General features: G+C 40.3%; 1 protein-coding gene across 2 annotated transcripts in view; it reads left to right on the top strand.

Moving 5' to 3' along the window:
- Positions 1–13,652, top strand: part of hs6st1a (heparan sulfate 6-O-sulfotransferase 1a) — an 83,326-nt gene extending 69,674 nt beyond the window's left edge. The window contains exons 2-4 of one of the 2 annotated variants that reach the window (XM_077559997.1): positions 5,308–5,530; positions 7,788–8,036; positions 8,125–13,652. In XM_077559997.1, the coding sequence (XP_077416123.1) occupies positions 5,308–5,530; positions 7,788–8,036; positions 8,125–8,448 (796 nt within the window). In that variant the 3' untranslated portion in view covers positions 8,449–13,652. Of the gene's footprint in view, positions 1–5,304; positions 5,531–7,787; positions 8,037–8,124 lie in introns of both variants that reach the window. The other variant, XM_077559996.1, reaches the window with a different exon arrangement.
- Positions 13,653–16,653: the final 3,001 nt, after the last annotated feature.

Below are 16,653 nucleotides of genomic sequence, written 5' to 3'. Positions count from 1 at the left end.
CAGGTTGCTTCATTAAGATAATTAAATATGCGTGGATGTCAGTGTGGCAATTGAAAAATAAATGCCTCCCACAAATAATTCACTGAGAAAATGCATTGTTGGAAAGTACCTGTTCTGGCTGCCAATCTATTAAGATAATTGGATGCATGGTGACATCAGCATGATGACAATTCATTTTAAGACAGGTCTCTAAAAAATAAACGCCTTCCTCTAATAAGTCGCCATGATTAATCTGCAGAGAAAAAAATTGCCGTGTATAAAAGTGCCCATTCAGCAGCAGATGCTTTAATCAGATAAGACGCATGTTGACATCAGCGCAATGACAATTCCTGTCAACACTCTAAAAATATAAACGCCTCCCTAAATAAATAAAAAAAAAGTCAGCACCAGGATTAATTGGCAGACAACACATTTGCCGAGTCTGAAAGTGTGAGTTCATGCAGCAGATGCGGGTTGTTTTAAGATAATTGAATGCGTGTGGATGCCAGATCAACAACAACTGCTTTCCCCACTCAAGCCTTCCTAAAATGACTTTTGTTGCGTGAAAATATGCATTCACTCATTAAGTTTTTTTTAGTTTATTGTCTGATTAATCCGTTATCTGTATTTTATTCTGCCAAATATTAAAATCAGCATCGGCCTCAAAAACATTCTTATCATTTGTGTCCTTTCAAAACTTGAGAAAAGTCGACAAGCAATAATGGCCGACGATACAGTAAGTGGAATTGTTGTTTTTACTATTAGTCTGCTTCACATATTGCACGATTTAAGCCCACACTTGCAGGTTCGATTCTGTTCAGTCGCGGCAAACAAAAGCACCACACACAAAAAAAGGGCCGAAGTAGTAATGGCTCAGAAAATAGCCGCATTGCACTCGTCGGTGCCAAACGCCCACTTTATTAGCTGCGCAACACTTGCACTGCGAAGACAAAAAAGAAAAAAGAAAGAAAGAGATGAATCAATACTGTAAAGTGCCGGCTGATTTGCTTGACACCACACACACGCATGCACGCGAAAAATACACAAGAGTTCTTTCAGTTGACAAATTGGTAGGAAAAAAAAACCTGTCAAACGAATGATGCCCAAAAAGACAAGAAGCAACTACCCGTATAATTGTATGAATTCTAACCATATGAATTGTCTTATTGTGGTGACAGCTGTTTCCGCCCTATTATGAATATGAAAGTGGCAAATGTGCCTTTGAGGCGGCTCGCAGATGTAATATTTGGAAAGATGCATTTGGGCTAACTTTGACAAGGCCGAATTTTATATACTGCTCTCATATTGGATCTAGCGAATAAATAGTGGATTGAATGTTAACGTCTGGTGAGTGTATGTTTCATAAGATCGCTGGTTGACGCGCCCCGATAGTGACAAAGCGTCACATTGGTGACAAAACGTCACATGAGACCCCTTCATGTTTTTATTGCACGTAAAGACATAAGACTTGCCGCCTGCGTGTGGCTGCCACTTCCATGCGAAGACTCGCGTCACGTGAGTGAGTGAGTGAGCGAGCGAGCGAGTGACCCAGCAGAACATAGTGAGTGAGTGACCCAGCAGAATGTAGTGAGTGAGTGAGTGACCCAGCAGAGTGAGTGAGTGAGTGACCCAGCAGAACGTAGTGGGTGAGTGAGTGAGTGACCCAACAGAACGTAGTGAGTGAGTGAGTGAGTGAGTGAGTGAGTGACCCAGCAGAATTTGGAGTGTGAGTGAGTGAGTGAGTGAGTGAGTGAGTGAGTGACCCAGCAGAATGTAGTGAGTGAGTGAGTGACCCAGCAGAGTGAGTGAGTGAGTGACCCAGCAGAACATAGTGGGTGAGTGAGTGAGTGAGTGACCCAACAGAACGTAGTGGGTGGGTGAGTGAGTGAGTGAGTGACCCAGCAGAATTTGGAGTGTGAGTGAGTGAGTGAGTGAGTGACCCAGCAGAATATAGTGGGTGAGTGAGAGAGTGAGTGACCCAGCAGAGTGAGTGAGTGAGTGAGTGACCCAGCAGAACGTAGTGAGTGAGTGAGTGAGTGAGTGAGTGAGTGAGTGACCCAACAGAACGTAGTGAGTGAGTGAGTGAGTGACCCAGCAGAATGTAGTGGGTGAGTGAGTGAGTGAGTGACCCAACAGAACGTAGTGGGTGAGTGAGTGAGTGACCCAGCAGAACGTAGTGGGTGAGTGAGTGAGTGACCCAACAGAACGTAGTGAGTGAGTGAGTGAGTGAGTGAGTGAGTGACCCAGCAGAACGTAGTGGGTGAGTGAGTGACCCAGCAGAATAGAGTGAGTGAGTGACCCAGCAGAGTGAGTGAGTGAGTGAGTGACCCAGCAGAATGTAGTGAGTGAGTGAGTGACCCAGCTGAGTGAGTGAGTGAACCAGCAGAACGTAGTGGGTGAGTGAGTGAGTGACCCAGCAGAACGTAGTGGGTGAGTGAGTGAGTGACCCAACAGAACGTAGTGAGTGAGTGAGTGAGTGAGTGAGTGACCCAGCAGAACGTAGTGGGTGAGTGAGTGAGTGAGTGAGTGACCCAGCAGAATAGAGTGAGTGAGTGACCCAGCAGAGTGAGTGAGTGAGTGAGTGAGTGACCCAGCAGAATGTAGTGAGTGAGTGAGTGACCCAGCTGAGTGAGTGAGTGAACCAGCAGAACGTAGTGAGTGAGTGAGTGAGTGAGTGAGTGAGTGAGTGAGTGAGTGAGTGAGTGAGTGAGTGACCCAACAGAACGTAGTGGGTGAGTGAGTGAGTGAGTGACCCATCAGAATTTGTAGTTTGAGTGAATGAGTGAGTGAATGAGTGAGTGAGTGACCCAGCAGAATTTGGAGTGTGAGTGAGTGAGTGAGACGCACTTAAGTCTGAGCGAGTGACCCAGCAGAATTTGGAGTGTGACCCCGAGTGAATGAGCGAGGTAGTGAGTAGTGTGTGTGCGTGTGCGTGTGTGTGTGTGTGTGTGTGTGTGTGTGTGTGTGTGTGTGTGTGTGTGCGTGTGTGTGTGTGTGTGTGAGAGCGAGCAAGTTGGTGTGAGCAAGTGAGACCAAGCAGAGTTTAGTGTGTTTTATTTATTTGTGTCTGCTAATACGCTGCTGCCTTCATTATAGGCGCAGCCATAACTTTGATAAATCACTTGGGCTCGTGGCCCTCGCTGCTTTCATAGTATTAGAAAAAACTAATTGAAATTCACATCCGCCCCCCACCCCTAAACCCCCGCTAACCTTCTTCCTCATCTTCTTCTTCGCAAAACCGTGCCGAGTTTCTGCAGGGGTATGTAAGCTGAGAATGGGAAGGGAAATGTCACCGCTGATTTAATAGGCATACACACACACACACACACACATACACTCACACGGGGTGCATTGTGGGGAGAATTAGGAATGGTGGTCATGTCATCGCAGGAATCTGGACAATGCAGCCAGCTCCCGTTTTGATTGTGCCTACCGCCACTCAGCACTTTTTCCCTGCTTTTAGATATGAGGACAAGATTGATGGATTTCAGTTTTGATCTTTCTTCTTGCGCCATCCTGGGATCCAGGGTGCGTTTGGTTCTTTGCCCAGGATCTCCCAGCTTTCACTGGATTTAGGGCTCACTCATCGTAATCTGTGATTCCCCCCCCATGTACTTTTCTTTTCTTTTTTCCTTTTTTTACTTGTGGGTTGCGCCTGGTTTGTCGGCTGGGATCTCCCCGATTAAATTAGATCTGATCCGATTTGAGGTTTTGTGAAGGTTTATGGAGGCACATGAGGTTTTTAGCGTGACACGTTTGTGTGTAATCAACAACTCAGCGTCTGTCAAAACCAAAGCTTTACTGATGGATAGATGCTAACAGAGAGTGTATTTGTTCAAGGATGAATCCATACCATCACTTGCGCACACACACACACACGCGCGCACGCACACACACTAATGCGGACGTGTTGATTGATTAGACTGCAGTAATTAGGTGGAGTTTGAAGTCCTGGAAAGGTCTCCGCTCTGGTGGGAGGGTCCCTTTCCGGAGGCGTTTGATGTGCTACAGTAACACACCAACAACACACAAACAAACAAAAGGAAAACAGCACAAATGCAGACAAAAAGCCGCACATAGAGTACAAAGGCACATCAACATTGTGCCAACAAAACGCATTCAAAAACAAAAAACATGACCGACATGGCAAGGCAGCATTAGTTACTGTATCTAACGATTACTTTGATAGATTAATTGTTAATTAAGTTGATGGTGAAGAAAATGCACAAGAACGCATGAATTAATGAGTAAATGCCGATGTTTGAGAATTTTGAAAAAAAACACAAAACAGTCTTCTTTTATGGACGACTGCAGAAATCAGACGATTTGGACAATTTTAAGATACACGATGGCGCCAAATGATTCATATCAAAATAATAATAATATTAATTTTGACACCTAATTTCATGATTTTTTTTCTTTAAAGTAGGCCTGCTCGATTATGATGAAAATATTAACCACGATTATTTTGGTAATAATTGAATTAATTTTTTGGTACAAACCAAGAACAATTTTAAACTAAAAAAAAATAAAAATAAAAAAATAAAATTCCCTGAAACACTATAATCATGCAAGTTCCTCTTGGATTAATTTTTTTAATTTAATGTTATTTAAAAAGTGCAAATGTTTCAATTTAAACAACTCAGACAACTCAAAATTAGTATTAACATTTTTTATTTATTTTTTATTGCACAGCCCTACTTTAAAGTACACACACAATGTACACAACCACACACTACAACACAACAAAACTCACACACGCACATCCCCTAAAAGAAGAATAAATGCTGCATGCAGCATGAGTCATCCCTCTGTGGGGTCGTCCCAACGCTTTTGCTACCCGAACGGCGTGAAATGTGATTGTGCCAGCGTTTTTATTTCTTTTCTTTTTTTGTTTGTTTTGTTTGTGACCTGAAGACTGACCAAACGCACTTCCTGTCAAATGTGGCCTCTCCCATGTTGTTTTCCAGTCTGCTGCTCACATTTGTTAGATGCATCATCATCTAGCCTTTTTTTTTTTTTTTTTTTTTTTTAATACTGAAATATCCGCTAGCTTGTTGTGCAGTAAACGTCGCCACCACTTGGCCACAAAGAGAACTGCACGTAATCTTATTATCATGTCACCACTTTGCCCCCCCCCCCCCATTTCAGCTGTGCCACTCGGTGCGAGCTAAGTCATTAATTTAAATAGCGTCCTCTTGTTTTTACTCTCTCTTAAACGCGGCCGTTAGCTTATTGATTAACCTCGTTGTCACGCGCAATTTTCAGTGCAATTTGCTCACCTTCCTTTTTTTTCCCCTTTTTTTTTTTTTGTCTTTCCTCCAGCAGGAAGTTCTATTACATCACGCTACTGAGGGACCCGGTGTCGCGTTACCTGAGCGAGTGGCGCCACGTGCAGCGGGGGGCCACGTGGAAGACCTCGCTACATATGTGCGACGGGCGCACGCCCACGCCGGAGGAGCTGCCGTCCTGCTACGAGGGCTCCGATTGGTCGGGGTGCACCCTGCAGCAGTTCATGGACTGTCCCTACAACCTGGCTAACAACAGACAGGTGAGGCTCAAAATGATTTTCAGAAAGAATCGAATTGTGATCTTTAATATGCGATTATTTTTTTCAAGATCCTCTTACAATGTGTGTGCGTGTTGTTGTTTTTTTACAAACACGAGTAATAAATTAAGCCGAGTTAGTTGATTTGTATCTGTCTCTCGCCCTCTCTCGTCCCGGGAGCTCCGTCCAAAGTGAACACGCTGTGGAGGTCATTTGCAATCACATCATCATTGACTGCATTATCTTCTAAATGTTTAACAGTGTCAGCATACAGTTGCGCGTTATAGATGAACAGTGCTAACATTACAGATGGTTGTTTTTCTCCGTTTCATTTTTAATAATGGCTACTATTGTATACATTGTAGCTGAGAGCAGAAATTATCTTTGGGCTCTTTGGGTATGTCGCAACAGCAAATAGAAGAACAACATATCAGTCACATATTGCTACGGTGCTGTTTTTGTAATATTTTACTATCTTTCCTAGTAGTTTTTATTCATACAATATTTTCTGACTAATATTTTTGTTTGTTTTTATACGTTTGTATTTTTCCTTTTTTTAATCCAATGTTTTGGGATTTTTTGTTTTTCAAATTATTTTTTTAGGGGTCAAACAGTTTGGAAATTTTTCATCCAATGTCTATTGTTTTGTATTTTTTTCCCCTTTTTTTAATATGTTTTTTTTTAGTTTTTTAACATTCTTGTTCTCCATCTAATATTCTATGTCTACATTTAATATTTATTTTTCATTATAGTATTTTCTGTATTTATTTTTCTTTCTGTAGGATAAGGCAGACTTTGAAAATTCACTGTAAAAAAATTGGGTCAATGTTGTGGGTTATTCATTGAAACCAAACAAGTTTAAAAAAAAAATTGGGTTGTTTGTGGGTTAATAGATTGAACAAATTCTAAACTTTTTGGGTTAAATGAATAACCCAAAAAGTTGTCTCTGCCCCGTTTTGACCCATATTGTTTTTTTTGTTTTTTTTTTACCAAAATTGGGTTGTTTGTGGAGTATTCATTCATACCAATCATTTTGTGTTAAATGAGTAGCCCCAAAAATTGTCTGCCACTTTTTAACCCACATTGGGTTAATTTTGATCCAAATGTGGTTGGTTTGAGGTTACTCATTTACCCAAAGCTTTAGGGTTAATTAAATAACCCAAAAAGTACTCCTTTTTGACTCATATTTTGTTTGTTTGTTTTTTACCCAAATTTGATTGTTTATGGGTTATTCATGTGACCAAATGTTTTGGGTAAATGAATAACCCAACAAGTTGTCTGCCCCATTTTGACCTATATATTTTTTTGTTTTTTTGAGGTTACTCATTTACCCAAAGCTTTAGGGTTAGTTAAATAACCCAAAAAGTACTCTACTCCTTTTTGACCCATATTTTGTTTGGTTGTTTTTTACCCAAATTTGATTGTTTATGGGTTATTCATGTGACCAAATGTTTTGGGTAAATGAATAACCCAACAAGTTGTCTGCCCCATTTTGACCTATATATTTTTTTGTTTTTTTGAGGTTACTCATTTACCCAAAGCTTTAGGGTTAGTTAAATAACCCAAAAAGTACTCTACTCCTTTTTGACCCATATTTTGTTTGGTTGTTTTTTACCCAAATTCGATTGTTTATGGGTTATTCATGTGACCAAATGTTTTGGGTAAATGAATAACCCAAACGTTGTCTGCCACTTTTTAACCCACATTGGGTTAATTTTGATCCAAATGTGGTTGGTTTGAGGTTACTCATTTACCCAAAGCTTTAGGGTTAATTAAATAACCCAAAAAGTACTCTACTCCTTTTTGACCCATATTTTGTTTGGTTGTTTTTTACCCAAATTCGATTGTTTATGGGTTATTCATGTGACCAAATGTTTTGGGTAAATGAATAACCCAAACGTTGTCTGCCACTTTTTAACCCACATTGGGTTAATTTTGATCCAAATGTGGTTGGTTTGAGGTTACTCATTTACCCAAAGCTTTAGGGTTAGTTAAATAACCCAAAAAGTACTCTACTCCTTTTTGACCCATATTTTGTTTGGTTGTTTTTTACCCAAATTCGATTGTTTATGGGTTATTCATGTGACCAAATGTTTTGGGTAAATGAATAACCCAACAAGTTGTCTGCCCCATTTTGACCTATATATTTTTTAGTTTTTTTGCCAAACGATCCTTAGAGTGCTTCATTCATCGATTCTTCGCATACCTCCAGAGAATTTTACCCCTTTTCAACCACCCGTTGTCACTTCCTGTCCGGCAGGTGCGCATGCTGGCCGACCTGAGTCTGGTGGGCTGCTACAACATGTCGACGGTGCCCGAGAAGAAGCGGGCCCAGCTCCTCCTGGAGTCGGCCAAGAAGAACCTGCGAGACATGGCCTTCTTCGGCCTGACGGAGTACCAGAGGAAAACCCAGTTCCTGTTCGAGCGCACCTTCAGACTGCGCTTCATCCGGCCTTTCATGCAGTACAACAGCACCCGCGCCGCCGGGGTGGACCTGGACAACGCTACGGTTTGGAACTCTTTTAGAACTTGTATTTTGGGGAAGGGGGGGGGGGGGAGCAAGAACACGTAAATGATTTCTGATTGTGTATTTTCAGGTTCAGCGCATCGAGGAGCTGAACGAGCTGGACATGGAGCTGTACGACTACGCCCGGGACCTGTTCCAGCAGCGCTACCAGTTCACCAGGCAGCAGGAGCGCCGGCTGCAGCGCATCAAGAACCACATGCAGCAGAGCCACCAGGGCCTGGGCCTGGGCCTCAGCCTGTGGCCCTCGGCCCGCCGCCGGCCCCCGGGAGCCAACCGAGGCGAGGAGCGGGACGACGTCGGCGACGAGGAAGAGGGCGGCCGGACGGAGGAGGCGGCGGGGGGCGGCCGGCTCCCCACCGAGGACTACATGAGCCAGATCATCAACCGCTGGTAGCGACCGAAGCGCCGCTCCTCAGACTGCTTTTGCATTTCAAGTGACCGTTTGAAAAAATATATATAAGGCAGAGGGGCTGCGTGTTGCTATGGCGACCAGGGACTGGCTGGCTGGCTGGGGGTTCGCCCATTTATTAGCGCTCGGCCGTTACCCCCCCGCTGAGTTCCTCCGCGTCTCCCGCCGTCATTAGCGACTGAGGGGTATTTTTAAAGGCGCTGACATGCAACTTTCTGTGAATTGATTGGATGAGATGGTGGCGGATCCGTCTATTTCCTGGACTGTGTGCGTGCTCCAAAGCCACAAGGATCAATCTTAGGACCATTTTAGTTTTTATGTCTCCCTTTTTATTCTATGTGGGTTTATGCTTTTTTAAAAGCAGAATTGTAATAACACTGAGACCATCGTGGCTGCCTGAAGAGTCTTTTCTTTTTTTTTTTTTCTTACTATGGACTATTGAAAATTTACCGAATTCGATGTCCAGCTTAAGGTCAGTATACTAGTGCGGTCATTATCTATACTAGTGCGGTCATTATCCTCACTAAGACAATTTAGTGCACAAGAAAAATGGTCAAAATATGGAAAACTGTTTGAGCATTTATTGGCTATATTTGATGGTGCACGAATATGCAATTAAATATTACTATCAAACTATTGTGCTGCACTAGTAACACTACTAGGCACTCGTGATGGGGGGGGGGTTGATACTAGACAGTCATTCTACCATTGGAACGTTTACTAATATCCTTTATCTCCAACCTAAGGTCCATGTAGTTCAAGTATGCTTTTTGTCCACACTAGTCGTGCAACTATGGCATACTAGTAGGATACATGCTACTAGTGAGGCAAAATGTTGCTCTAGTTGACGGCTGCATGATTCTAGTACTAGTACAGACGTAAAATCCTATTTGTTAATAACTACTACTTTGCTAGTACTATTGCACTAGTAGCGTGCAAACAACAAATAACATGAACTGACAAATGTTATTAGTAAAACATGAACATTCTAATAGTGTGTTGTAGTCATTGTACTAGTGCGCTGAATTGTTTTACTTGTGAGGACAAAGTTTGACTAGTACATGGCTGGATATCAAGGATAAAGCATTTATTCACTATCCTTAAAATTGAGTGCACTAGTAGAATGTTTTGGGCCCACTAGTGTCACACTATTAATGTTTTCCACTACTGCCTTCCACTGGTCCTAGTAGTGTACTAGTAGGCCGAAGGTTGCATTAGTAGTAGGAAAAAACGTTTCTCCTAGTGCACTGAATTGTCTTACTAGTGAGGAAAAAGCGCATACTAGTGCATTGACTTAAAGATGGCTATCAAGGATATCACATAACGCTCAAATGTCATCACTAGTAGGACAACTACGTTACTAGTGAGGCCACATTGTGCACTAGTTGACGCTGGGCGATACTAGTACTACTAGGGATTTTGTAAAATTCTTCTAGTCAGTACTAGTAGCAGACGGCTGTCAAGTAGTGCGCAGTTTTGCCTCATCCGGAACATGTAGTGCTACTAGTGTAACAAAATCTCGTATTATTAGGGGGGGGGGGGGGGGTTGCTTCCTGTATAAGACAGTGTTGTTCTACTGGATATCGAATAAATGCTCAAACGGTGTTCTAGATTTTTTTTTGGGCGATTTGAGTTGGCCTCCGAGCACCCATGTCCGTTGGACCGAAGCCTTGCCCGGCTAGCGCCGACGTTGAGGGAGCGCTCCGTGCGCTTACACCTGCAGACTCTTGACAGCCAATTAGCACGGCTCACACCGGTCGGGGGCGAGCTTTCAAAGTCACGGCGAAGGCCTTAAAACTCCAGACACGAGGAGAGGGGGAAAAAGCGGTCGCCGTGGCGACCCCAGCCTTTCTTTATTGTTTTTGAATTTCTCTCTGCTCCTCTCCAGACCAAAAGAGCGGTTCGTTAGCTATTTGACAGCTTTTAAACGCAGGGGCTGCGTTGTCGCCATGTGGTGGGCCAAACTGCGGCGTGTGGGCCATTTGCGGACCCCCGCAGAGAGCGTTAGGACCCGATCTGATGTTGTCTGCCAAAAAGAAAGGAAGCCCCCTCCTGATCTTATATTACACCAGCTCAGTGATTCCCAACCTTGGCCAAGGCGCATACTGGATTATAAAATGAATTTAGTGATCATCTGCATATTCATGATTCACTACTCACGGATTCGCCAATTTGGCAATTTGATATTACTTTTTTGTTGACCAATGCTTCATTATATTTACTTTAAAAAATAAAATTTAAAAAAAAGCATATTCCCAAAAATGTTTATGATAGCTTATAGATGCCACAAGTCTAATAGAAAAGTGGTGCTTCGGCGCTATCTTGGTGCCAAGACACTATAATGACATGACCTTCCATTAGGCAGGCTAAAAATGCTGTCTGATAGAAAAGTAGTGCTTTGGCGCCATGCATCTAAAGAAAATCAAGCTTTTGGGTGTGGGCAAAAACATTACCCTTGAAATTACTTGCACATGATTTGATTTAGATTTTTCATTCACTGCCATTGACGGCTATAGACGTCAAAAATTCATTTGAACTATTTCTATTAGTTTAACATTTTTTCCACTCTTGTTAATAAAAGTATGAAAACCTAAAAATATATATATATATTGTACATTTAGAACAGATATAAAATTTGTGATTAATCGTGAGTTCATTATTGAAGTCGTGATTAATTACAATTTAAAAAATGTAATCGCCTGACGCAATTTAGAAAAGATTATTAAAAATTAGGGACATCAGGCGATTAAAATCTTTAATTGTAATTAATCGCATGACTTCACCAGTTAACTCACAATCACAAATTTTATATCTGTTCTAAATGTTCAATAAAAAAAATTGGTTTTCACACTCTTGTTAACAAAAGTAGGGAAAAAATGTTAAACTAATCGAAAAAGTTAAAATGAATTTTTGACGTGTATAGCCGTCAATGGCAGTGAATGAGTTAAAAACTCTCCGTAGTTTCTAACAACCCAGGCTAAACATGCTGTAGCTCCTCCCAAATATGCGAAGCTCCTAATCTAGTTGTGATCTATCACTTCAGTTTACTTCCTTGACACCTATTTTCTCTATTAGCCTAGATTTTGGCGCCATCTTGTGAGCATTGACTGGGTAAGTTTTTGAGGAAGAGAGTCTGTACTCCCCCCCCCCCCCCAAAAAATAAAAAAAATAAAATAAAAAATCTCATTTTAATTGATTTATTGTGAAATCTGAACATTTCATTTTGCCACAGTGGTTGGGAATCACTGCACTGGTTTCTAATACAATTGCCAGTTAACATTTTACGTTCTTAAGTCATTTTTCTTGACTCCTCCCAGCGTGGATGTGTGTGTGTGTGTGCGTGTAAATAATGCGTCGAGTACGCCTCCTACCGGCGTATGTGTATGCCTTTGTAAATAGTGTGCTTGATTGAATGAGCGACGACTTTCATGACTAATAATAATAACTTTTTTTGTTGTCCAATCGGTGGCGGTGGTGGTGGTCGACCTCGTTGCCATAACGACCAATCCTCCGCTTACTCCTCCCCCGTCAGGTGATTGTACCGCTATGATCCTTATTTATGTCTTTATTTGCATTTTAGTGAATCTGCCCCCAGTTTGTATGTTTAATCTTGGAAAATGACCGGGTTGGGTTCTGATGGCGTTGTTGAGGAATTTATTATTATTTTTAGCACGTTTTTTTTTTTTTTTTTTTTTTTGTTCTCCTAATATGTGTGTAACAAATACATTGGTTCATCAAATTATTGTACCATTTTTTTGTCGGAAAAATTCACTGGATGATACTGGAGAGAAACGAAAATTTTCAAATGAAGTCATAGCTATTGAATCGTTTAAATTCATATTTTAGGAAGCAAGCTAAAAACGGAAATGTGCCATATTTGGTTAAATTGGGATGCTGCTGCAAAAAAAAAAAAAAAAATTCACAAAATTTGTTGAAATGAAAATGTATGTTTTGGAAGTCCTTTTATCTACAGTAGTTTTTTTGTGTAAATTGTAGTACTTTAAAAAATATATATGACAAAGAAACAGAGGACAAATACTTTAGCCAACTATGCAACAATATTTTATTTTGGTTAGATTCTGCCCTGAAAATAATTAACAACTAATGCTGACTTTTTTTTTTTTTGTCACATGGTTCCACACAATTGTTTTGTTAAACAGCACAACGAATGCTTAATATATAAACTCGCAAATGTTGTTTCGTTGAGTTGGTTTTCCTGGACATTTTATATTTTTTTACTTTAACTAACCTGGGAATATTTTTTTCTTTTTTTTTTTTTGTGCGACTGACAAAAAAAAAGCTGTTTACGTAAAAATTTATTCATTAAATTTTTTTTTAAGTGTCATACCAAACCAACTTTAACCAGAAGAGGCATGAAAAGTAACTGCTGAGGATCCATTGAATCATCCATCATTGACGTCTTTATGCCGAACCCTATTGAGAGGATTTGTATTGTGTCCAAAACAAGTTGTCAAAACCCAACCCCAGCTTCAAGTGTTGAACGTTAACAAGCATTAAGAAGGGCGTGAGGAAGAAGCGAATGTACGATATATTAGCGCGGTCGTGACGTTGAATGTAGTACAAGCTGAAAGATTTCTTTGTGCAAAACGTACAATGGTGCCTTGAGATACAAGTTCAATCATAATTCCCCATTGAAATGAATGGAAATGCTATTAATCCTCCTATTAGTCTCCCTAAAAGAAATGTCAACGTTTTAATAAAGAAAATGCAAGAAGACTTTCACAACTACTGTAACTGCAATAATATGAGTCATATTTCAATTTTATTTGAATATATGCCTCTGAGTATTTTTTTTTTGTCTGCTTACATGTTGCGCCATCTCGTATCCTGAAAAACTCAAAAGGTCGTATCATTCATATCTCAAGGCACCCCTTGTACAATTGTTCAATCTGACGCCAAACTCCGACTCGCAAAAAGATCCCAAATGAATTTCACTGAAATGATTCCAGAATGATGTCTTAATAAGTTTCCATTGTGACAGCAAAGCAACCCCAGTGCTGTCCTGTTTTTGTTTTGTTATTTTTTTTTAAGCGAGTGATTGAGACTTTGTTCAATTTGTCAGTCTGTTTTAGGCTCTTCCTGTATGCGTAGTCTTCATCAATCTGGCTCTGGTTCTTCTGATTGCAACCATGAATCATCAAGCCACCGATTAAAAGATTTCATTTTTACACACTTGACTGTGTCGTGCTTGCAACTTCCCATCATTACAGTCCTATCACACAAATACTACACGCGCACATTTACCTCAATAAAGATGTTAATAAGCGAAGTGCGCGTTACATTTGCGCATGCGTGAAGGCTACCAACGGACCGTCATTTGAATGGCGGAGATAAGAGTGGCGACAGTCTTCGCGTAACTGTACACCTTAAAGCTTGCAAGTCAACCCCCGAAGTCAGTAAACCACATGCTATGCATGTTTAAAATACATTAAATAAAAAAAAAAAACAGCAACTTTCCAGCGGTTGAAATGTTAGAAATCAGAGCTCATTCCATTGGATCCAATTCATTTTCAATGACCGTATGGTAGTTTAGCCTACCCACAATGCACCACGGCGTTACCCATAATGCACCGTGCAGTCGAGATGCGCACTTCGCTTATAGAGCAATGATGATTGTGGTGCTACAAAAATACAATTTTTTTTTTATTGTTTTTTTTTTTTTATGTCAGTCCATGTCCATCGTTGTTCAATTTTTTTGTTGTGGCTGTTTCAAATACCTGTTTTTTCACGTTCATTTTTCTTTACTGGTGGTCTGACAGCGTCAGTCATTACATGTTCACATTACCCCCGTACAGATAAAGTGTGTAATGTAATCACAAACATTAACCTATTAAGAGATAAGCACATTTATTTAACTTTAACCATTTTCAACCAGATTGAATATATTTTAATCTGTGGAATTCATTTGTTATCTGTGAATCCGTTTTACTGTTTCTACGTGTACCGTCAATTACGTCTAATAACGCTGTTTCCGAATTCCTTCAAAATAAAATTTCCGCTCAACAGGAAGTTAGAAAGTAAGAGTTCTCACATTGTCGAAAATTTGGCAAATAAACCTGTTCTTGACAATGACAGTTGGCCATGAAGTTGGAAGTAAATTAAAGACAATGGACAGAGTTGATATTGAAAATATGCAGAAAGGTGAAAATAGTCTGACATTGAAAATCACACATGAGAAAAATAAGTTTATCAAACTAAATTTGTTGTCATCTTTTTCTAAATTGCATGCAATAGGTGGGTGCCATCCAACACTCAAGTTAAACTTTCACACAGAATTTATTTATTTATTTTTGTTTTCTCCACTTTCAAGCTACTGGCACTGATTTGACATGTATTTTTTTTTATATATATACATAATACAATACAGTATCTGAGAGTAATTGCTCCATTATCGTATATTTACCACCGTACTTGGACGACTTTATACAAACTCATACACAAATATTAAAATATATATATATACTTTGCTTTGTTCTGTATCGACTATAAATTTCCTATTTTTATTCCCGTCTGCTGCATCTCTAATACAAAAGCCTTCTCTAATGATAACAAAGCCTGCAGAAAGACGTCCTCTAAATTTTGATGATGATTTTTTTTTTTTTATGAATGTAGATAAATCATAAGTGAAGAGCTTTTTTTTTTTTTTTTTTTCTTGCAGGCGGGCAATTGGACTGTTGCCCAACTGGCACCGGATCAGGTAACTGCGGCGTCTGTGGGCTTAACTCATTTTTGCATTTCTGGCTTGTGCTCAGACGTTCAGCATCAAACCTGAACATTCTTACTTTTCTCTTTATGTAGACTGTAAAGTAATATTTTTCAGTGGAGTGGCCAGGATGACACAATGATGCAGTACGTGTGCATTTAACTTCTCACAACAAATAGTTCTTCACGGCTCTGTAAGGTATTCACAGTGATTTCGAACCATAGCGAGCCGGGTGTGTTTTTAAGTAAACATCCTTGTCTTATGAACAGATGTTTGGGGAATTTGCGGCGCTTTTGGCTGGAGTTGTCACTTTTGTGATTAATAACAACCCAAATGTGTCATGTCGGCAGGATGACTTTTAAATTGGAAAATGTCAAACCTAGGTCGCTTCTTCTTGTCTTTTCTTTCCCCTAAAATGAAATCTAATGAAAGCTACGGAGGAAGTTGTCGTTTGGAACAGATTATTTTCAAAGGGAGTATTTTTCCCCCCATCTAATTCCAAAGTCAAAGATTATTTGGAGAGAGGCGAACCGCTTCACATGAAATCACAGCTGACTTGTTTTCGCTGTTTGTATTGTACTGTCACTGTGAGCACCTAATATAGTGACAAAAGCTAATCATCTTTATGTTTCATTCTCATCCGCATCTTATCCCCTAGCAGGTGAATTTTGGTAATACTGGAACTAGAACTACGTCCTGCTTTCATGTCAAAGCATCATGGGAAATGTAGTCCTACTAGCCAAATACAGAGGTTGCATGTCAGGTCCGAAAATGGCTGCATAATGGTGAGTGCGTTGCTTGTTCGGTGCTGTTGAACTGTCAACCTAGATAGCATTTAGCATTAGCTAAAGTAATAGCACAACTGATAAATTTGCCGACAACGAATATAATACGGAGCACCTCTGGTGCCAGAGTATGAAAAAAAAAAGTTTTTTTCTAACCTGTACCCACAATTTACTAATCTGTACCCACAGTTTAACAATCTGTAGTTTTCTAATCTGTACCCCCGGTTTAGTAATGTGTACCCACAGTTTAGCACATCAATAAGAAATGAAGAAGAACACACAAAGAAGAAACTGTATCGTACGGATCCCCTCTAGTGCCAGGGTATGATTATTTTTATTTTTTGCTAATCTGTTCCCACAGTTTAGCAATCTGTACCCACAATTTACTAATCTGTACCCACCGTTTAGCAATCTGTACCCACAGTTTAGCAATATGTAGTTTTCTAATCTGTACCCCCGGTTTAGTAATCTGTAGTTTTCTAATCCGTACCCCCGGTTTAGTAATCTGTAGTTTTCTAATCTGTACCCCCGGTTTAGTAATGTCTACCCACAGTTTAGCACATCAATAAGAAACGAAGAAGAACACACGAAGAAGAAACTGTATCGTACGGATCCCCTCTAGTGCCAGGGTATGATTATTTTTATTTTTTGCTAATCTGTTCTCACAGTTTAGCAATCTGT

The sequence above is a fragment of the Vanacampus margaritifer genome, chromosome 1 (assembly GCF_051991255.1).
Source record: "Vanacampus margaritifer isolate UIUO_Vmar chromosome 1, RoL_Vmar_1.0, whole genome shotgun sequence".
In the NCBI taxonomy this organism is placed as follows: Eukaryota; Metazoa; Chordata; class Actinopteri; order Syngnathiformes; family Syngnathidae; genus Vanacampus; species Vanacampus margaritifer.
Note: the sequence above shows the minus strand (reverse complement) of the source record. Positions and strands in the feature narration are given on the sequence as shown.